General features: G+C 38.5%; 1 protein-coding gene across 4 annotated transcripts in view; it reads left to right on the top strand.

Moving 5' to 3' along the window:
- The window catches only part of BTBD16 (BTB domain containing 16), a 98155-nt gene that overhangs the window by 26333 nt on the left and 47489 nt on the right, over nt 1–24333 (top strand). For all 4 annotated transcript variants that reach the window (XM_020979225.2, XM_020979226.2, XM_020979224.2 and 1 more), the window contains 3 exons: nt 4200–4269; nt 6916–7046; nt 15481–15600. In XM_020979225.2, coding sequence (XP_020834884.1) covers nt 4200–4269; nt 6916–7046; nt 15481–15600 — 321 coding nt within the window. The remainder of the gene's footprint in view (nt 1–4199; nt 4270–6915; nt 7047–15480; nt 15601–24333) is intronic.

Raw genomic sequence — 24333 nt, 5'->3', positions numbered from 1 at the left:
TTTCACAAATTATATTCTACAGCAGATCACATCTTTGCAAATCCTGCTGTTTATGGTTTGTTGATTACTTTTAAAGTATTTGATCAGTAGAATGAAAAGCATTCATATAGGCTGTCCTCCAAAAAGGTGTCTTACATGTTATTTGTTAAAATCATATAGGATTTCTTCAAAGACTTCTCAATAAGAAATCACTGCTCAACAATCCTCTATCAATAGTAAGTGAGTGATGTATAGCTTAGCTCAAGTGATTCCTCATACTCTAGGCCTTTCCAAATATTAGTTGCTAGTACCTCCCCCACCAAAATTATTATATAAATTTTGTATATATGACCATATACACATATAAATAAATGAATACATCCATATAGATAGCTATGCTTAGTTGTTTTCAATTGTATCTGACACTTCATGATGCCATTTGGGGTTTTCTTGTCAAAAACAGTGGAGTGGTTTGCTATTTCCTTCTCCAGCTCATTTTACAGATAAGCAAACTGAGGTGAATGGGGTTAAGTGCTTGCTAAGGGTCATACAGTTAATAAGTGTGTGAGGCCAGATTTGAACTCAGAAAGATGAGTCTTCCTGACTCCAGGCCTGGCATTCTATCCATTGCACTACCTAGATGTCCAATAGATATGTGTGTATGTATGTGTGTTTGTAGATATATGTATGTATATATTTATATTTATATGCACACACACACACACACACACACACACACATATATATATATATATATATATATATATATACACATTCCTCAAGGACAGAGACTGTTTCACTTTTTTCTGTATTCTCAGTGCCTGGAACATTATAGGTGCTTGATAAATGTTTATTGATTGATCTAACATTCTTCTGACAATATCAAATGATGCAGAAAACAGGATGATATATGCTCTTCTAAACTGTTCAGCTTTTCAAGAAGAATGTCTACTACAGAGTCCAAATAAAAAAAGGATTTCTAATAGGTGATGAAGTTCTCCTAATGCTCCTGTATATGGATAACACTGGGCTGGTAGCATCATATCCTGAAACATTACAGAACCTATTAAGTGAAATATGCAATCACTCAAAAGAGTTTTCTCCACAGAGAAAGAACAGTGTGTAATGTCAGTTTTCCAAACTGTATGATACGAAGCTGAGTGGACAGTGCAATGAGTTGGTGATCAGTACACATACCTTGAACACATACTGTTGATGAGCAATGTGCGGGACCTAGAACTGAGTAGAAGGAAGAGAGTAGACTGACTTGCATTTGGGAAATTGCACAGCACTGTCAATACTCCCAAACTGCCTCCTGAAACAAAAACCTAGCTTTTAACATCAAATTCTAATGGCAGTGCTAGATGGCTACGAATTGTCAAGTAACCTCTAAAGAATCAAAATTGTAGGTAACCTAAAAGGCAATGGAGAAGCTTAAGCTAGGTATAAGTAAGTTTTACCAGATTACCAGTGAAGACTTATATGTGCAAGAGGTGACAAAAAATATCATCAAAGTGGTATTTATTTGGTTTTCCAAACAAACTGATCCAGGTGAACCTTCCATGTATTGAATGTGAAGGTTAACTTATAGCCAGTCTAAGTCCTTCATTGGTACTCATGTAATGCTAAAAGACCCGAAGGAAAGTCTCTAGGCTATTGGCCAGACTCCCCATGGAGTATTTTTGGGAAGACACGGATAAAAGCTAAACAAAATGAGAAATTGTAAATGGGTTTCAAGCTTCACCAACTTCACCATTCACATGAGTACCCTCATTGATGTTAACAGATGTATACAAATATTGAAGATGTATAGTTTCAGGGTAATAAATTCTTTTATTGTACTCTTTTGTGTAAAGCATGAATTTATTATATGTCACAAATTGACTTCTTTTAATAATAAAATGACTTTTTTTTGCTATCTGGTTTCTTATAAGCTTAGAAAATTGGGATAGGCTGGGGAGAAGCCATGAGTCCATGAAAGCTGCTGTTACAAACAAGGCTGGTGACCTCATTCTGCTTTGTAGAAGGCTCCTAGAAACTACAATGCCACTGACAGTTTATTTTCTATTCTTTTGCTTGTATTTTGTTGTCTTTTGATGAAGTAGCAATGACGCTCAACCTAAGCATGGTTAAGATAAGAAAACTGCGTTAAGTGTGGTAATTCTATCTCTCTTATGCAGGACAACGTTTTTATCTGCCAGGGTACCTAGGATGGATTTCTTTTTTCTTTACTTAAAAATGTCATAAGAATCTAAAGCTCTCAACAGTTTTGTCCAATGTTTTCACTATGCGGATACCCTGTGATGTGGTGTCCAGAGTACTTAACGTCTTGAAGGCATATACTAGTCTTGCTACTTGCCATGTGAAGCTAGACAAGTCCCTTAACCTCCTAAATCCCGAGTTTCTCCAAATGTAAGACAGGTATACCATTGTTCAACTTGTTTATTTCATAAGGTCATCAGAAGAACAAATATAATATGTATAAAGGGATGTATATATTTAATCTCTATAAAGAGTTAAATCAACTTCTCCTGTGTAACTATTCCCATTTTGCCTTATGTTTTCTAGACTATACATGAGCAATTCATAATCATTCACCCATAACATAAAATGTTAGAATTTACAAATTTCTGTGAGAGTGGGCTGATATGGTGTAAGGAGCACTGGACTAGGAGCCAGAGAGTGTGGACTGGAACTCTGGCTGTATTTATTTGGGATCTTGAACAGTTTGCTTTACCTTTCTAAGACTCAGCTTCCCCTTCTGTAAAATGAGTGAACATATTATCAGAGGAACTGAATAAAATCAATCGATATTGTTGCTATAAATGAAGCCAGAGTACAAAAGGACATTGGGAATAAATGGAAGGATGACTCACTTGTACTCCTCAGAGACGCAAATCAAAGGGCTGGAAGAGTTGACTCGGTTGTCTAAAAGTAAGAAGATATTACATTAAAGTTATGGTTCACCAAAAGGGAAATATAAAGGTGTATGGTTGTCAGGAAGGTGCTGCACATATTAGTGATGAAGAATTACTCAGAAGAAGCGGAATAAAGGATGTCATCAATGAGATGTATGATGGGGAAAAGAAGTGGCATGGTCATATAGCAAGAACAAAGGATAATGAGCAGATAATGTGTTCTACTGGTTTCCACAAAATGCAAAGAGAGGCTGAGGAAGGTCCTTAGCATATCACATAGATGGCCTGGGGAAGATTTATGAGCAGACATGAACAAAACTGACATAGCATAAAAAGGTATGTTTGGATTGTGCACCATTGGAAGGAATATCTACACTGATGAGATCCCAGATTCTTTAGAGCATCAAAGAATGCTCTTTCTGTGAGGTAGGTAGTACAAGTATTATGCTCTCTGTTTCCCTGATGAAGAAACTGAGGCTCGAGTCAAGTGACTTGCTCTTGGTCACATGGCTTATAAATCTTGAGTTCAGGTCTTCTGACTCTAAGAAAAGTCTGTGCCCTTTGCAAAACAGAGTACGAACTCTCTAGCAAGACATACTGGACCATCAGGATTATAGCAATCACAAAGCTTGGCATTTCTCCAGCCAGAGTCCTCCAAAGAGCTCAGCATTTTCATGTCTTCCTTTGATGAAATTTGTCATGCCATTTCTAGAGATAGAAACAGAATTCGAGAAATGTGAGGTGACTTGCCCAGGATGTCATGGTAATCCCTCTTCTATATTTTTGAGGGGGTCCAGACCTATGATTTCATTGGTGTAGGGAATTTCCAGTGAGAAATATATAGCAGTTATATAATGCTTTAAAAAATCATCACAACAATGCTGGGAAGTAGAGTGGTATTATTATCCCTATTTTATAGATGAGGAAACTGAGGCAGATAGAGGTTAAGTGACTTGCCCAGAGTTATACAGCTAGTAAGTGTCTGAGGCCAGATTTGAACTTTGGCCTTCCTGTCCACAGGTCCAGCACTCTACCTTCTACACTACCAACCTGTTCAGAACGTTGATTCCATTTACCTATACATATCTGCAATCTAATTCCTTAGGAAGTTTCCAGGGACATTAAGAGGACAGTCAGTATGTTTCACAGGTAATATTTGAACCCAGGTCATCCTGACTCCAAGACTGCCTCTTTATCCACCACACCACACTATATCAACTTAAAAACATTTTAAATCATGATACTTGATTGTTATCCTAGGACTCTTTTATAATAAAAACACTCTTGATTCTCTATTTCTAGGTGTGTGTCCTTGATGAAGGATGGAATTTCTCCTTGTACCATTCAGACCTATTACTTGGCTGCCTGCAAGGTAACTCATTCTGGGGACCTACCACATAGGGGGCTTAGTTTTTATTACCTCTAGCATTAGCTCTCCTCTACTCAAATAGTCAATGTATGTGTTTCTATTTAGCATTTGATACATGCATAAATAAGAGGGCAGCTGTGTACCACAATTGATAGAGTGCTGAGCCTAGAGTCAGGAAGACTCACCTTCCTGAGTTCAAATTTGGCCTCGGATGCTTACTAACTGTCTGGGGCAAGTTACTTAACTCTGTTTGCCTCAGTTCCTCCTCATCTGTAAAATGAGCTGGAGAAGGGGAAGAATGAGTTGGCAAACCACTCTAGTAATTTTGCCAAGAAAAACCCAGATGGGGTCATGAAGAGTCAGACATGGTTGAAATTATTGAACAAGAACAACAACATAGTTTGAAAAGTTGGAAATGATCTCAGAGGTTGTCTAGTTCAACCCATTCTTGAACCAGAAGTCCCTCTACTATCCAGACAGGACAAATCACTCCAGACAGGGTCTGACTAAGACAGAGTACAACAGGATTCTTACTTTCCTCATTTTAAATATTCTGTCACCCTGTTGATCCATATCAGGATTTTCCCCCTCAAATCAACTTATCTAACTTCTCCTGATTTTGCAATTGATTTTTTGAACCAATTAGTAGAACTTTACATTTGTCGTTATTAATTTTCATCTTAGATTTACTCCATCATTCTAAGCTGTCAAGATCTTATTAGATCATTTTGGAAGTCAAAGAATGTTATGGTTGAAACAATATTAGAAAGATCCTCTACTTCAACCGCCTATTTTTACATTTGAGAAAATCGAAGCACAGAAGAAGCAGCAGCTTTTCCAAATTGTATCACTGGGGCTCAAACTCAGATCTTTAGATTCACAGAGTGCAAGATCATTTGCAAATAAGGAAAGTGAGTCTACAGAACCTCTCTCTCTTATGATATCGCCCCTTCCCTTTTAGAACACTTCTTCCTCCTAGGATTTTCAAGTTGTCCCAAGATAGACTCCCAAATCCTTCATTCTCTAAAAATTGCCAACCCTTTCTTCCTTTAAAAATGTATTTTTCCTCTGCCCCCACCCCCAGAGCCCTGTCCTCAGAGGCTGGTTAATCTGATAAACTAATATATTTAAGAGTATACTGGCCTGCTCATACATAACCAGCACGTGGGAGCTGATTGTAAAATTTTCACTGTATGGACATTTGTTTTTGGAGAGGCAATTGCTAAACATTTACCAGCACACCCCTGTTAAGATGCTAATAAAAAGATCACTAGACTTAAGTCCGCAGACCTGGGTTTGAATCCCAGCTCTGCCATTTATGAGCTCGTTAAGATATTTTACCTCCATGACCTTTAGCTTCCTCATCTATAAAACATGGGTAACAAGACTTGCAATGGTGGTTGGGAGGATCAAGTGAAATGATATTTGTAAAAGACTTTGAAACAAAAGATGCAACATAGATGTCAGCTGTTATTCCATTCCTACTGCAGTATACATGCTGCCTTAACCCAAATGGGAGCAATTCTGACTGGTGGGAATGTCAGATAGCCAATGAGGCTAATAGGGGAGATATTTTTGGTGCATCTTTCAAATCCCATACGTTCAGGGGTGTGCTGGAGCCAGCTCATACTGGCTCAGGAGAGCTGATTGTTAAATTTTTAGCATGAGCATTTATAGCTTTGAAATCAGTAAATGCTATAGATCGGGATTTGATGTATTGTTTTGCTGATTGTCTAGACTTTAAAAAGCAATGGAGAAAATGTAGGGGAAAATGCAGATTATATTTAAAAGTGTGTCATATGTACAGTTTTCAGAGAACTCGTTGTTAAACAATTACCAGCATATTCCTGCATGCGTGCCTTCTCAAAAGGACCAGCTTTTTTCCTAATTGTGAAAACTCTCAACATCTAGAACGGTGCTGGTTACCTCAGATCTCTCATCTAGAACCTTCCGGACCCCACCCCCAGCATTATGAAAGAAATAGGTGGCATGAATCACAGCTAATCCCAATTTGTAGATTAATACTGAAGCACAAAGTCATTTAAAGAACTTTCCTGAATGAGAGAATAAAGTATCGAAAACATGGGGCCTAATTTCCTTTGGGCACAGTGGAAATATTGCTGGAATTAAGGACCTGGATTTGAATTCAGATTTTGCTGCCTACTAGCTGTGTGATGTTCTTCTGGGTCTCAGTTTGCTTAACTGTAAAATGAGGGGTTTTGTCTAGATGATCTCTGAAATCCCATTGAAAATTTGCTGAAATAACAGCAGACCTTTCTATCTTTCTCCTATTCTTCCTATCATGCACAAAACTTAGAAAAGAACCACCTCAAATATTTAATTTCCTTTGTTATTCTAGCCTTTCAAGTCTTCTTTTGTAATGTCCTGATTTGCTTGACTCTGCAGATTTGTTATAAGAGCTTGGCTTTCTTTCTTTTCCTTGTGGGGGAGGTGAGAGGGAGAGAGAATAAAGTGCCTGTTAAGTGAAATAAAAACTGTCAGCTGTGTTGTTAGTGAGCTCCATATAGGTTACAGTTTTATAAAACACCTGTTTTTTAATGGCTTGGTAAATGCTAGGTCTCACCACAAGGTGGTGCCCAGAGCTCATAAATACGTGCCTTGGCAAATCCCTTTTTCCATCTCAATCAGTACAAGGAAGAGTTACTGATCACGGCCTGTGAGAAGTGGCTAGAAATGAACTTGGTTCCCCTGATCGGGAAGCAGATTTATCTCCGGACAGTACCACAAGAGCTTCTCCAGAAAGTGCTCAAGTCCCACAGGTCAGTGGGTGGCCCTCAGTGAGTCTCTCTTTGACTGAGTATTGAAGGCTTGGGAGGGGGACAGAAATACAGCAGAACTGGATAATGGATGGGGAAAGAAAGGGGAAAGAAAAGGTTTTTTTAGGAGTTGCTAGTATTAGCACCCTCGCTTTTACTCCCTGAAAGCTTTAGGATTACACAGGGCAGGAGATGAAGTAGGAGGGTATATGGGTATCTCTTACAGTCTTGATTCCAGTCTCATGAAGGGAAACACATGTTATTCTCCTTTTTAAGTCCCAGACCATATTTCCTCTCTATGTAGATGAGGGGAGAGGGAGAATGGAACAGATTACAGTCATGGCCATGACCACAGATCCCAAGCAGGAAGGAACTTCATAGATTATCTAGTCCAACACTTTCATTTTACAGATGAAGAAACTGAGGAACAGAGAGAGGTGAAGTGACTAGCCCAAAGTTATACAGATAGTAAGCAGATCTGGGAACCTTTGTGGAGTTCCTCTCAGGGGTGGACGTGGGAGGCATCTTTCTATGCTCCATCCCAGAGGCTCATCATTCTTTCCACTGTATCTTACTATAAATCTCCACCCTAATTCCCCATTAGATCATGTAGAGACATTTCTTCCCCCGCCTCCTCCTGGATCAAACACTCCAAATTCCAAAGAATACTATTTATGGGCAGGACAAATTTTGAAAGTGAGAATTGAATTCTATTAGGGATCCTACTAGAATTTTAGGTGTGAATTTTGAAATAAGTGTTTTCCTCACATCCCCTCGATGAAAAACATTCATTTTTTTTTTAACACTAGCAGAACAGCTCTAAAGAGTCATATCATTAGCCAATTCCAATTCCAGAATGGCATATTCCCAGGGACAAGGCACCCAGTTGTCGCTCTCATCTTTAACGGAGCATACTTCTTCCCCTCTCTGCTGTAGGATGCTTTCTTATCAAAAACGACCTCACTAACTCAGAATCCAAGACCTGATGCTAGCAGATGACTTTATTCAATACGTCATCCTCTCTCTGTCTGGGTGCAAAGAAGAAAATGTTTTGAAATGGTTGGATTAAAGATAAACATGTCTTTCCTTGCACTTTCAAAACATTCCCACTCCCTTGGAAAGAGTGTGTTGTCATACCCTGGTAGTATTTGACCAAGGGGGGAGGGAGGTGGGGGGGGAAGAGGAGAAGCATTTGACTATAACCCAGAAAACTGGAGGTGGAATGAGGAATTAATTTCAAAATTACAGCAGGGGTGGAAAAGAGGCCAAGAAACTGAAATGTCTAGCGTCTCGTCTCTAAAACTAGGGTAGATGTGACTGGCTTGTGTAAACTGGCTCTTTTCTCCTTTTGTCCGGTCCAAAGTTCTGTCTGCACAGTGAGTACCAAAATTACTACAAACTAACTTTAGTGTTCATGTAAATAGCACCTAGCCCTGGATGAGCTAGGGTTGGGCTGGCTATCCCCCTGTGGGACGATAAAACCAGATGACCAAAGCTTATAACCAACCAAAATCCTCGTGCCCTCATCCAAATGATCTCCAAAGACCTAGTTTATAAAATGCTGAAGTGTGAAGAGTCATAAGAAAGGGCAGGGGACGAAGGATCTTGGGCGGCTCTTGGAAGGATGTATGACTGGCTCACCTTGTTGAAAAATGTTGAGTTCCCTTAGTAAGGGCCCAGCTTTTAGTTTCCTTGGCTTCCTTCAGAGCTCAGCCTATCTTCCTGCTAGAGCCCTCCACTCTGAGGTTACTTTGCGTCTCCTGTGTGTACCAGTTTGTTGAAATGTTGCCTGCTCCCAGTAGAATGTAAGCTCTTTGAGGGCAGGGACCACATTTGCCTTTTCTTTGTATTCCCGGTGCTTAGCACAGTGCCTGACATGTAGTCAACCCTTAATAAATGCTTTGACTTGACTTGGCTGATTGGCACAGATGCAAAATTATGCCAAATGCTGATGAAACTTCACCTAACCAACGCTTCCAGTCAACCCCTGGAAGTTGCCAGGTGGAGTAATGGCCATGGAGCCTGAGTTAAAATCCTGCTTGAGACACTTACTAGCTGTGTGACCCTGGGCAAGTCACTTAACCTCTCTCTACTTCGGTTTCCTCATCTGTAAAATGAAACTAATAATAGCACCCTTCTCACAGGATCAAATGAGATAATAAATGTAAAGCACTTTGCAAACCTGAAAGCACCGTATGGATACTATCCTCCAACCCCAGGGCTCATCATTGTTTCCACTGTACCTTACTGGAAATCTCCACCCCTGATTCCACATTAGGTCATGTAGCAACAGTTGGACATGTGTGCTCCCCATGCTTGCTCCCTCTCCTCCTACTGGACCAAACGCTCCAAATTTCCATATATATTAATAGTATTCCATCTGAGGGCCAGGGTGCCCTACCCCATGAAATGCTCTCAAGATACTTGGGGGACTACTTGGGCCTTTGGTGACTAGTACTTGGTGTTGAGGGCTCATTGGGTTCTTAGGTTCTCCCTCTATTTTTCCATTAGATGCTAGTCTGGCCCTGTTCGGCTCATATAGGGGCCACTTGGCTTTCCTCTTCCCCCCTACTCCATGTTGCATGGGCTTCTGTTTCTTTAGGGGGATTTTGTTCTTCTTTCTATAAACAGCTTGAAGCAAAATATGTATCTTTTCCTGGAACTTCTTCTCCGTGGTTTTTCCCATGTTTACTTGGGCATTCAGTTCGAAATTAATTTTCTTCTGAGAGGTCACCTCTAGGTTATTCTGCTGTATAAACTCCCAAATCCTATGTAGCTGTCTTTCTTAGATGTCTTTCATTGGAACTCGTAGTTCTCATGGAATTACAAGACCAGAAAAAACCCCTCCATACGTTACTTAGCCCAATCCTCATTCTCCATGAAAGACTATTCACACCATCCCAGAATAATTCCACCCATTAAAAAAAATTCATGTCCTCCATGTTTCGATAAAGTAGTCTGTATACTAGGAGAAGTACTAATTGTGAAAACAAAGATCCTGCTTGATGGTGAAGACCTCCATGTATTCCATCACTTGACTCTTGATTTTCTAAGCACCTTTAAAGATACTGTTATTATCAGCATTGTTGTTATTATTTTAAAGATTGGGGGGCAGCTAGGTGGCACAGTGGATAAGCTCTGGCCGTGGAGTCAGGAGGTCCTGAGTTCAGTTCCAGCCTCCGACACGTAAGACTCACTACCTGTGTGACCTGGGCAAGTCACTTAACCCCACTTGGCCTAGCCAAAGAATAAATAAACAAATGGAAGAAAGCAAGAAAGATCAGGTTTTCCTATCTTGCCTAGGCTGCCAGAAGTACAGGGGACACTCATAGCCAGATCCCACTACTAATTGTTCAACTTTGACCTGCTCCTTTTCCAACCTGGGACAATTCATTCCTGGAGAGAAATTCTTATAAATCTAACTTTAAACATCAACAGTAAAATGTATTGTCTATCTACATTGGAAGACATGAATTTTAATATTTAAAATATCTATTTTAATGTAATTTATTAGTTACTTTTTATGTATATCTTCTCTTTACTCCATCCCCCTCCCCTGAAAAAAAGTTTGAATTTTATACATCTGGTTTTACACAGAAGAAACGCAAGAAAAGCTTTAATATCATAAAGTCACAGAATCTAAGAGTTGAAAAGGCTCTCTTGGTCAACTTGTAGCCAGACAAGAATCTATAAAACACCTGGTGAGAGGTCATCTGGCATTTTCCTGTAGGTCTCCAGTAAATGGGTGCCCACTACCTCTGGAAGCAGCCCAACTTGCTTCTCAAAAGCTCTCCTCAATAAGAATTTTTTACTTTATAGGGAGAGGTTTTTTTTTTTTTGCAAGTTCATTTCTCCAAATTCTGTCTCCGGGGGTCAAGCAAAACAAAACTGAAACCTGTTTACAAGAGACTTTAATGTAACTTTTAACCTTTATCCTTCATTTCCAGGCAATGAAGCCCCACTCCCCCCTTCACTGTCTTAGCTGACCTCATCTGGGTAGGTTCCAGTTTGGAAAATAGTCCTAGGGGTAGCTAGGGTGGGACAGTGGATAGAGTGCTGGAGAAAGACCTGAGTTCAAATCTTGCCTCAGACATTTACTAACTTTGTGATCCTGGGCAAGTCACTTTAACCACTGCCTCAGTTTCCTCATCTGTAAAATGGAGATAATAATTGCCCCTTCAGGATCAAATTTGTAAAGTGCTATAATAGGCACTTATGGAGCAGCTAGGTGGTAAAGTGGATGGAATGCTGGGGTTGGAATCAGGGAGATGAATCTCCCTGAGTTCAAATCTGGCCCCAGACATTTATTAGCAAATAACCCTGGGCAAGTCATTTAACTCCACTTGCCTGTTTCCTCATCTGTAAAATGAGCCTGCCAAGGAGATGGCAAACCTTTCCAGTATCTTTGCCAAGCAAACCCCAGATGGAGTCATGGAGAGTCAGAAATGACCAACAACAAAAACATAGTAAGCACTTAGTAAATGCTTATGATTTTGGGAATTTGATTCCATTCAATAAACATTTATTAAGTGTCTACTGTATACAAAAGTACTTTGGCAGTTGTTGGGCACACAGAGTCACAAACAAAGTAGCCCTCGACCTCAAGGAGCTTATATTCTGCTAGGTGGAATATAGCAGGTTTAGAAATACAAGGGAGAGGCAGCTAAGGGATGATGCGGATGGAGCACTAGCCCTGGAGTCAGGAGTAGCTGTGTTCAGGTCTGGCCTCAGACACTTGATGCTTACTAGCTATGTGACCTTGACCAAGTCACTTAATCCTTGATTGCCTCACAAAATATATACATACACACATACACACACACACACACACACACACACACACACACACATACACATATACATATATATACATATATATACACACATAGATATATATATACACACACATACACACACATATATATACATATATATACACACACACATATAGATATATACACACACATATACATATATATACACACATATATACATATATACACATATACATATACATACATATATATACACACATACATACACATAGATATATACATACACACATACACACATATATACATATATACATGCATATACGCACGTATACACATATATACATATATGTACATACACACATATACATATATACACATATACATGTATACATATATACACATATACATATATACACACACATATACACATATACACATATATACACATATACACGCACATGCATACATATATGTGTATGTGTATGTATATATGTATATATATACATATATATGTGTGTGTGTATACACATATACACACATATATACACATATACACGCACATGCATACATATATGTGTATATATATGTATATATGTATATATACATACATATATATGTGTGTGTGTGTGTGTGTGTGTGTGTGTATATATTCAAGGAAATTGAAGTGGCAAAAGTGCTAACAACTGAGGGAATCTAGGTGGTGTCTGAGCTGAGCTTTAGCCTAAACGTAAATGTACTCTGACAAGAGCAAAGTATTAAAAATAAATAATTTTTTGAAAAGAGCAGAACACAGCAACAAACTTATCCTTTCCCTCCTCTATGGCTCTAGGCTTCTCTCAATGGAGCCTTACAATCACATTAACTCTCTTGGTCACCATAGCCCCCTGTTGACTCATATTGACCTTGCAAGCTATTGATACCCAACCTAGATAATTCTTTTTTCAAATGAACTGTTACTTAGACACACTCTCATCCCATACTGAAGTTGATTTTCAAATTAAGTATAAGACTTTACATTTATTCTGGTAAATATTAATATTAATTATATTTAAAAGTAATTTTAAAATGAAATTAACTTCATCTTCTTAGATTCTTTTTGATCACTGCTTTCCTTTCTAAAGCTATCCCTTTAATAATACAGCTTGGAATTTTGCCAGGATTAACTGTCCTATAACATGCCTAAAATATGTTAATGTTATTGTTATGACCAGCACCTGTGGTTAGACCATTCCAAAGATGGTACATTTGTGGTAAAGAAACATATAGATATACATATATATACACCCACACATACATATGTACATATACATCAATGTGTATAGTGCATACATACATATACTGCCTGGCATATTACTTCCTAATTATGTAAGCAGGCCATTTTCCCAACTCACAATCTTAAACTACCAACCTTGACCTAGGGAGAGTGTCATTAAGATGTATTAAAACACCCCACATTGAACTCATATGTTGATTCGTTGGGGAAAGCTATCACCATTGGGTTGTATACAAAATGGGGATTGAGTAAAGATGGGGGAGAGCCTCCTAGAGATCTCACCTTTTATACAGAATGAATGCTGTATGGGTTAAATTTTTTCCCCTTAGAGGACAAAGGCCTGTGATACACTGGAAAGAGTCAGAGAGCTCGAGTTCAAATCCTACTTCTGACACTTACTACCTGTGTGACCTTGGGCAAGTCATTTAGCTTCCTTATCTATAAAATCAGGAATTTAGGTTATATGGTTTCTGAAGTTCCTTCCAGACCTTGGTTGGTGATCCTGTCATTCTATGATCCTCAACAAATCCTCTCTTAAAGAGCAATATTAGTGTTGTCTTGGTAGGCCATCATTTCTCCAAGGAGGCTATCCCAGATATGCACATAAACCCACTGGCTCCCAATACAGTAATCAAAACAGAAAGTCTTGCTTAACTAATTATCATCCACAATACAAATTGAAACAGGATCTTAATTTATGTGTTTGTTCAGTGAAAGACATGTCAAACCTTAACTTATAGACTTGTATAACAAACTTTGGCAACTTAATTTAGACCACAAAAGCGAACAGATCATTTGACAGCTTCTTGGTGCTTTAAATCTTAAAAATTCCTCTCCCATAGAACAGCACAGCACTGAGCTCTGCAGGAATTTTCCCCTTCCTGCCTTAACATTATTACATGGTTTTTTCTTACCAAGGTCAAATCCAGATGCACCAGCTGATGACATAAAAACCAGATACCCAGCAAAAGCCAGTTCTGCACTTGCCAAAAATAGCATAAAATGGTGGTAATATTTCCACTGTCCTTTCTGAAAACAGATTTATTTTTTCACAGGCTTTCCATCCACCATAGCCACCAAAAGTGGCAGATGAAAGAGGTATTAATAGAGCAGTGAATACATGGGCATATGTAGGACAAAACAGAAATAAAGAGGAGAACGTCAGCCACAGTTAGGAAATGGGAATTCAAGAACAATTAAATTAAATCCATGAATTAACTTAATTTTAATTTATAATAATTAGTTAATTAAAATTAATTATTAACTAATAGTCACAGTAGGTTAAGGAAGCTTGAGTTTGGGGAGGGTAAGGCGAGGCTTGTACACTCCTGGCCTTTTGAGCTTGTGGTCATGGAGTCCAACCACCTCCTCTCATATGTCATTATCCCATATAACATCCCAGTTACAGCAAACAATAGGCTAGCCCAGGGGAATTTTTGTAAAGTTTGGATTCAGTGAAAGGGCTGTGCTCGAGGGCCTAAAGGGCACATGTGGCCTCTAGACCACTGAGTCCCCACCCCTGGATGGATGACCCATATGTCTGACCAATGTTGCGATTCTGATGTTTTTTATTGAAACACCAAGACAAATTCCACATATTATTTTATTATAGTATTATTTTATATATTATAGTATAGCATTAATTTAATATATAATATATATTTATAGTATAGTATACCAACTATAATAATAAAATAATACCATAATATAATATAATTTCATAAAATAATATGTTAGGCTTTTAAATGATGATTTCTACATCATTAAGTTTTCTTCCCTATCCCTACCTGCCACTCGCTCTAGTTTTACTCTGTGTAGCCAGCATTTGCAGAAATGTGTAGGGATAGCTGTATGGTAAAGTAGAAAAAAAAATCCCCAGATCTCTTACTATTATCTGTATGACCTTGGGCAAATCACTCAATTCAATTTAATTCAACAAGAATTTATTATGTACCAGGTACTGAGTTAGGTAGTATGATCCAAAGACAAAAAAAAATAACCCAGACATTGTCTTCAAGGAACTTACATTCTACTGAATGGAAGCACTTGGGCCTCTCTTTCCTTATCTAAAAAATAGTGAGGGATGGTGAGGAGGAGGGTGGAGATGTACAAGGATTTCTAAGGTCTCTTCTAGTTTGAAATCCTATGAGTAAGTGATGCTGTCCCCTGGAATAGTTTTCAACATTCTGTTACAAGTATGGATATATTAATAAGGATCTGCTTTTCTAAATAATCTCTCTCTCTCTCTCTCTCTCTCTCTCTCTCTCTCTCTCTCTCTCTCTCTCTCTCTCTGTCTCCTCTCTCTCTCTCTCTCTCTGTCTCCTCTCTCTCTCTCTCTCTGTCTCCTCTCTCTCTCTCTCTCTGTCTCCTCTCTCTCTCTCTGTCTCAGACTGTTTACTTTCAGTGAGTTTGATCTTCTAAAAACAACACTATACTGGGTCTACCTCCAACTAAACCTCAGACTTCAGTCAATTCCAATCTATGAGGCTGTCCTGGCATTTTTTAACAGGTAATAAACTTCAAATGTTAATGTTATTATGGAAAACAATAGCAGTAACAACACCTTTCAACGGCATGACTTCCCTTGAGATGAAGGAACTATAACCTTCTGAAGTAAGAAGAGAATGCAATTTCATTATGGGACATAAGAGTGGGGGATGTATTTTAGCAAATAACTTACTTGGAAACATAAATATAGCTGTTATAAGAGGACCATATGTTCTACAAATTTGTTTTATGTTCAATAATAAACAGTATGTAGTAGGGATATATATCAGAAAAGAAATACTATACTGGTCTTAAAATATCTTATGTTTGAAATGTATTTTAATTAGGTTATCCTTATTCAAACTACACTAGCAGAACAGAATACTATGTGGTTACTGAGCAATTAAATATGAATGTTTAGAAAGGATGATGATTGTGAGGTCAGAAGATTGAGGTTGTGTCTCAGCTCTTGACAGCAATTAACTGTGTAACTTTGAATCAGTCACTTCAACACTTTTTCTCACTTATGCAAAATGTGGGACTTAGACTAGATAATCTCTAGGCTAGTGGTTCTCAGACATTTTGGCCTCAGGACCCTTTTATGCTCATAAAAATTATGGAGGATCCTAAGAACTTATGTTTATATGGGTTATAACTACTAATATTTATCATGTTAGAAATTAAAACTGATACATTTTTAAAATAATTGTTTATTAAACCAATGTCTATTACATGAATATAAATAACATATTTTAATGAAAAATATCTATATTTTCCAAAACAACAGATATTTAGCAAGAAGAGTAGCATTGTTTTACATATTTTTGCAAGTCTCTTTAATGCCAGGCTTAACAGAAGATAACTGGGTTCTCATATCTGCTTCTGCATTACTATATGTTGTTTTGGTAGAAGTACATGAAGAAAATCCAGTCTCATGCAGTTATGTCCCTGGAAAAGGGAAAGGAGTATTTCAACAGGCAAATAGTTTTACCTCTGACCCCCAGAAAGGATCTCAAGGACTCCCAACAGTCCGCAGACCACACTTTGAGAACTGCTGCTCTAGGATTTCTTTCAGACCAGGCATTCTATGAGTCTTTGGTTTTCCAAACCCATGTTTCATAATGATCATTTATCACTCACATTGAGAGGAATGAAAGAAAGTCTTTAAGTCAGAAACTAACCTGACCAATGAAAAGTACCTAGGGCATAACCATAGAACCTGGAGCACCGTGATGATAGATAGATAGATAGATGTCACAGGCACGTGTGGTGTTGGGAGCCTAGAGCAGTGCTGTGGGCTCTTAGGCAGGATTATGGGCAGGATAGCTTAGAATGGTACCTTAGGGGCATGTCAGTGTTCCCATGATCTTTTTAGCAGTCCTCTACCAGTGTCAATTGCAGTCTATCACACCCAGTCACTAGGGTGGGATTCACCCAATGTGATACCAGCCTTTCTCTGTTCTTTAAAAAATATTTTTAAAAAATTTTTTTTAGTATTTCAAGGGTACCATGTAAACATTTGGGCCATCTCTCTATTGTCTCTTGCTCTTGCCAAATGGCCCATCTCCTTTTCCATTCATTCCAGTGTTTGATGATGCCTTATTTCTAATTTCTTCATGCAAATAATTTTAAATAACATCTGCACCTGCTTATACCTTATCTAGTCTTTCTATTGCTCTTTGGGTCACCTGCAGTTATGGCTTTTCTAAGGTTGTGGTCTTCCGTTATCTTCAGTTATTAACTAACTTTTCAGAGGCTGCGGAAAAAAGAAGGAAATAAAATAACATTATTGTTGTTCTACATAGCAAGTCTGGAATCCTCAGTTTTTTCAGCTCCAATTACTCAGTCATTAAGTATTTATCGAGTAGCTACAGTATGCCAATTGTAGATCTGGTTGCTATGATATAAAGACAAAAATGATATGTACATATTCCAGTACATAAAAAATTAAATTTTTAATTAAGTTGATTTAGGGGGAGAGCACTAGCAGCTGGGGGTGGGGGTTGGGCATCAAGGAAGACCTGATAGGAAAATAGTGCTGAAGTTAAACTTTGAAGGAAACCAAATATCATAAGAGACAGTGGTAAGGAGGAAGTGCATACCAGGCCCAAGGGGGTCTGCCAGTACAAAGGTACAGAGATGGGAGAAGTAAGGCCATATATAGGGAATGCCAAGGAGTCTGGTTTGGCTGGACTGCAGCGTGCATGAAGGGAACTAATATGTATAAAGTAAGGCTCAAAAAGTAGTTTGGGGCCAGGTTGTGAAGGACTTTAAATCCTAAATAGAGGTGTTTATTTTTGGCCCTGCCAATGATAGGGAGACGATATAATTTAATGAGTAGGGAAGAGACATGAATAGATTTACACTTATGAAAAATCATTTTGGCCACTGTGTGAAGGATGGATGGAAGAAGGGGAGAGATGATATAAGAAGGTAAATTAGGAGGCGATTGCAATAGTCCAGGCAAAAGGTCACGAGGGCCTAAATCAAGACAGTGGTCATGGGACTGCTAAGAAGAAGATGCATGGGAGAGCTGTTTTGAGCTGTTTTGATGGGAAGAAATGACAAGATTTGGCAACTGAATGGAACTATGATGTGAGTGAGAGGAAGGAGCTGAGTCCTTAGTTTCAAACCTGGGTAACTGGAAGGATGATAGGATCCTTGACAGAAACAGGGAAGGTCAGAAGAGGAGAACGTTTGGAGGGAAGGAAAATGAATCCTTTTTTGGACAAGTTTAGCTGAAGATACTTGTGTGAGATCCAGTTTGAAATTCCCAGTGGGCAATCAATTATGTAGATCTGGAGCTCAGGAAAGAGATTAGGTCCCAGAAATTCAGATCTGGGAGTCATCAAATGATGACATAGAGATGGTAATTAAACTCATGTGAACTAATGAGGTCACTAAGAGGATTCTGGGAGAGAAGAGAAAAGAGCCCAGGACAGAGCCTCAGGGCACACTTACGGAGAGAGGATTCATGACGGATGATGATCCAGCAAAGGGACAGTTAGACAGACAGGTAAGAGGAGAACCAAGAGAGAGCCGCATCACCAAAACACAGGAAGAAGAGAGCCTTGCGGAGGGGAGGGGAGTGACCACTGTCTACCGGGCTGACGTTGGGAAATCTTGTTCTTGGTAGAAAGGGGCTCTGAATGCGTATGCCTTCTCAGGCTCCAAGGTCGTGGGGTCATGGAATAAGAAGCATCCCCAGCCAAAGGCAAAAGTGGTAGGTTCTTCAAAGCTGGTGACCTAATTGCAGCCCTCATGACGTCGCCTTGGACTAGGCGGAGCATCCCAATGCCATCTGAGAGGCCAGGTCAGTTGAGGCTCCCCACAGGTTGCTGGAAGTCTAGAATTAGGAAAGTTCCCAGTTTGGGGTTCCCCAGGATGAGTTGAGACCACTGCACACCAGACTCCCTAGATCTCGGCCACATCTCACTGTATAACAATCACTGTGCCTTGATTATTCACAAGTCTACTCTTATATCGAATATAAACTACTCTTCACTTTTTTGTCTTGACAGCCCTAACATCTAACACAGTGCCTTGAACATAACAGGTACATAATAGACATTTACTAAATTAAATTCAAGTAGTAGTGTGATGTAATAGCTAGAAGAAGACGTAGGTTCAGGTCCCACTTCTGACACGTAGTTGCTATGTGACCTTAAGCAAGTCACTTAACTTCAGGATACTCTACACAACTCTTTAAGATCATATGTTACAGAGAAAGTGTCAATCTGCATTAGTAGAGGGAATTTCCTTAGCTGGGAGTCCCCATACCAATGAATTCACATATCTATTCCCTATCTCTATCTCTGGCTTTGTGCATTTAATAAACATCCGTTCTAGACAGCCATTTTTAACCGAAGTTCTTCTAGGTTGGTGTATCATTTGAAAGCAATGAGTCAGATTTCTGGAACTGCTGTGTACCATGTTGACTAAAGCATCCATCTTTAATGCCTTCTTTTTGGGGCCAGCTGTCAGAATTACACACATTTTGCTCTATTTCTTTGTATGTTGCTTTGAACCCAAGTGTTTACACATTCTATTTTTTTTTTCTTCCTGATACCCCATGAGACATTCTTTCCTATGAGTTATATACACCATAAGAAATTTCTGTTTGGCTCAAAGTTAGGCTGTCATTTCGGAACAACATCTCCACACTAAGAGATAGGAAATGAGCTAAAATGTGAATGATTCATAGGGACTCTGGCTGTGTTTACTGTGGGAGAAACCAATGGGAAATAAGAAAATTATGGTGTGGGTCTCCCTCCATTTATTACATGACAGTGAGCATCATTTGGTGTGGCCTTATATGCCATTCCTGAGCACGTGTTCAAAGGCTATTCCTGAATTTTAGTACAATGTGCATGTATTTTTTCCTTTCAAGCACAGCTTTTTATTCTTCATGAAGATATCTTGATTGGATTCTTAAAACCACATTAAAAGCAGCATGTGGTACTATGCATTGATTTAAAGCCCTTTTGAGATACAGTCTCTTTAGATCATATAATCCTATTGTATTTTATCTTATTATACTGCATTTCATTTTTCCCTGAGGTTTCTAATGCCATAACTCAAAGAAAATCATGTCTCTTGAGGCAATGAAACTGTAGTTACTTGGATATTTGGTTCAGAAGCTTCTAATGCCATTTTCCTGGTGGCTTCTACCGCCATTACCCCCAGCTGGTCATTTTATGATGTCCTCTTCCCTTCAGCAGGAAGCACAGTGGGAAGAGAGAGGGTTAGGTTACTAATTAGGGGGTTTTAAACCCTTGGGCACTCTAAGCCTCCAATTCCCTTCTTGCTTCTTGTAAAATGGGAATAGTGGTACTACAGTACCTACTTCGCAAGGTGGTTGTGAGGATTAAATGAGATTACATATGTAAAGCACTTCAAAAAATTTAAAGCCCTCTATAATACTATTCTCAGCATAGAAAAATACATAGGATCATAAAGAAAACCAATTACATTAAAATGTGGTTATTAACCAAAATGTCAAGTTCACAGACCCCAGGTCAAGAACCCCTTACTTAAAGAGATGATTTCTAGTCTTCTTTGGAGGGGCTGACTCTCAGTGAGCTTTCAGCTAAATTGTAGCGGCTCTGCTTAATTTTCCCCATTATCTTACCCACTTTCAGAAAGACGTGGCCCATGTATAACATTTGCAATTCATCCCTCTTTCTTCTTTCCAAACATTGTTCAGTTGTTTCAGTCATATCCTATTCTGCATGACCCCATTTGGGGTTTTCTTGGCAAAGACTTGTTGTTGTTGTCAGTGTCGTTTTCTAGTTATTACTCCATTTGAGCTTTTCTTGACAGAGATACTGGAGTGGTATGCCATTTCCTTCTTGTTCATTTTACAGATGAGGAAACTGAGGCAAACAGGGTTAAGTGACTTGCCTGGGGTCATACAGCTAGTAAGTATCTGAGACCAGATCTGAACTCAGGAAGATGAATCTTCCTGATTCCCAGTCTAGTGCTCTATCCATTGTACCGGGGTTAAGTGACTTGCCCAGGATCACACAGCGAGGAAGTGTTTGAGCCAAATTTGAACTCAAGTCTTCCTGACTCCAGGTCCAGCACTCTATCTACTGGGCTACCTAGCTGCTCTTCGCAAACCTATCGACATAAATAAAGGTGGTTTTTAATACTTTCCTCCATCTATCCAAACTCACCTCTTATTATTAGCAAACATGTTTTCTCTCCTCTAGATGTGCTGGTCTGATAATTGTACTATATTCACAACTCATTGTTTCTACTCTGCAGCAATGCTATTCCTCTTCCTTGTTTCTCTTCCTCCTTCTGAAAGTCAATCCACATTTTTTGCTTTTTCCAAAACCCAGTGTAACAGCTAATAATAATAATAATAATAGTGATAATAATAATAATAACTAGCATTTATATGGAAATTTGGGTTTTACAAAACACTTTACAAAAATTATCTCATTTTATCCATACAATAACCTTGGGAGTAGGTGCTAATATTATCTCCATTTTTCAGATGGGGAAATTGAGGCAGGCAAAGGTTGAGTGACTTTGTCAGGAGTCACCTAGGTAGTAAGTGTCTGAGACTGGGTTTGAATTCAGTTCTTTCTGACTCTGTGCTTTGCAGTCTTTCCACTATGCTAGATGAATCTGCTGTTTTAGAGGTAGGTGTACCAACTAGAATTGGGCAGATGGGATTGATTTAGGAACATGTAAACTTATTTAAACACATTAGCTCTGACTCAAGCCTATCAAAATATTCCAGTAGCTCAGCGGCAACATGAGATCTCCTCAGTGTGGGCATTTCCTCCAGCGGTAAAGGTTGCAGCCCAGTCAGCTTTCCTCCTGTGAAAATCTTGTTGATATTGTTCTATCCTCATATGCTGAAGGATTTTTGCCAGGTCATTTACATTTTGTAAACACTTCTGTGATATTGCTTATCTGTTATCCTTTATTATTGCTGTTTTATGAAATTATTTATATTTTTTGGCTAAAGGAAGATATAATAGCTGTCTTTTTTTTTTTAAGTTTTAATACTGGTTTTGTTTTTACATTATAAACATTTCCAGGGGTAGCTAGGTGGTACAGTGGATAGAGTACCGGCCCTGGAGTCAGGAGGACCTGAGTTCAAATCCAGCCTCAGATACATAACACTCACTAGCTGTGTGACTCTGGGCAAATCATTTACCCCCAATTGCCTCACCAAAAAAAAAAAAGTATAAACATTTCCAGGTCACACCCACCCCATGAGAACTCTTTTATAACACAATAAACAGATAAGCAAAACAAACAATAATGACCTCATCTGAAAGTGTATGCAACATTCTATACCTGTAGCCCCCCATTTCAAAGTTTTTTTTAAATGAACAAAATCTATTTTCTCTTTCTCCCTCTTCTCATTTGATTGAAAAAAAAAGAAAAAGAAAACAAATTATTATTATTTTTAGTAAATACACATAATCTAGTGAAACCAATTTCTTCATTGGTTATGTTAAAAAAAAGTATGTGTCATTCTGCAGTTTAAACCTATTACCTATCATCATGAATTATACATCACAGATAGTCATTGCATTGATCATAGTTCTTATAGTTTTGAAAGCTGTTTACCTTTAGAGTGTTGGTACTGTATAAACTGTTCTCCTGTTGCAGTTCATTCCATCTTTCAGTTTCTCAAAGTTGCCAGAATTATTCATCTTTACAATATTAATGCTATTATGTAAATTGTCCTTCTGGTTCAGGTCCCTTCATTCTGCATCAGTTCGTATAAGTTCACATCTTTTTTAAGTCATCCATTTCCTTGTTTCTTATAGCACAATTGTATTCCATCCAATTTATATACTATAACTTATTCAGCTGTCCCCCAACGGATGGGCCTGCCTTTAATTTCCAGTTTTATTGCCACCAACAAAAATAATCTGCTGTAATATTTTTGTACAACTATTTTCGTATATTTCTTTGATCTCTTTTGGGTGTAGGTCTACCAGTGGCATCCCTAGGCTATCTAGGTGGCTCAGTGGATAAAACACCAGGCCTGGAATCAGAAGGACCTGAATTCAAATCCAGTCTCAGATACTTACTAGCTGTGTGACCCTGGGCAAATCAGCTAACCTCTGTTTGCCTCACTTTCCTCATCTATAAAATGGGGATAATGATAACACTCTCCTGGGGTTGAAATGAGGATGAAATGAGATAGTAATTGCAAGGCACTTAGTGAAGTGCTTGACACATAGCAAGAGCTTAGTAAAATGTTGTTGTTATTGTTATTATTATTACAGCTAAGTCAAAGAGCAGGTATTGTTTAGCAACTTTTGTGTATAATTCCAAATTGCCTTCCATAATGGCTGTACTCAATCACAGGTCCACAACTACCGACATGATTATTTTCCTACAGTCCCTCCAATGTTTAATCATTTTCCTTTTTTTGTTATTTTTGCCAGTCTGATGGGTTTGAGGTGGAATCTCAGAATTGCCTTTGATTTGTATTTCTCTAATTAGTGATTGGAAGAGTTTTTTCATATCGCTTGGATTTCTTCTCTTGAGAATTGCCCGTTCATATTCTTAGAGCGCTTATCAATTGGGGAATGGCTTTTACTCTTACAAATTTTAATTCATTCCTTATATATCTTGGAAATGAGGTCTTTATCAGAGAAACTACCCGCAAAGATGGCTTCCCCCCCCCGTTAATTATTTCCCTTTTCATTTTAGCTTTATTAGATTTGTGCAATAACTTTATTTTATGCAATCCAAATGTACTTGTGTCTTGTGTGATCTTCTTTGTCTATCATTTGGTCATGAACTTTCTTTACGTTCTATCCATAAAGCTGATAGTTTGCTTTTTCATGATTTTCTCATTTGTTGATAATGTAACCTTTTATACCTAGATCACATCTCCCTGTGGAACTTATCTTGGTGTGTTCAAGGTGTGAGGTGTCCTATTTTCCCTGAAGTTTTTGTCAAATACTGAATCTTTATTCCAGGAACTAGGATCTTTATTTTTCTCAAGTTCCAGGTTTCTGTATTCATTTGCTTCTCTACCTAATCTGTTTCACTGATAATCTATTTTTTTTTTAGGCAGTTGGGGTTAAGTGACTTGCCCAGGGTCTCACAGCTAGTAAGTGTCAATCAAGTGTTTAATCTGAGGTGGGATTTGAACTCAGGTCCTCCTGACTTCAGGGCCGGTGCTCTATCCACTGCGCCACCTAGCTGCCCCAATAATCTATTTTTGACCGGTACAAATTATTTTGAGAATTATCGATTTGTTGTACAG

Source organism: Phascolarctos cinereus, unplaced genomic scaffold (genome assembly GCF_003287225.1).
Source record: "Phascolarctos cinereus isolate Bilbo 61053 unplaced genomic scaffold, phaCin_HiC Scaffold_3;HRSCAF=262, whole genome shotgun sequence".
Lineage (NCBI taxonomy): Eukaryota > Metazoa > Chordata > Mammalia > Diprotodontia > Phascolarctidae > Phascolarctos > Phascolarctos cinereus.
Note: the sequence above shows the minus strand (reverse complement) of the source record. Positions and strands in the feature narration are given on the sequence as shown.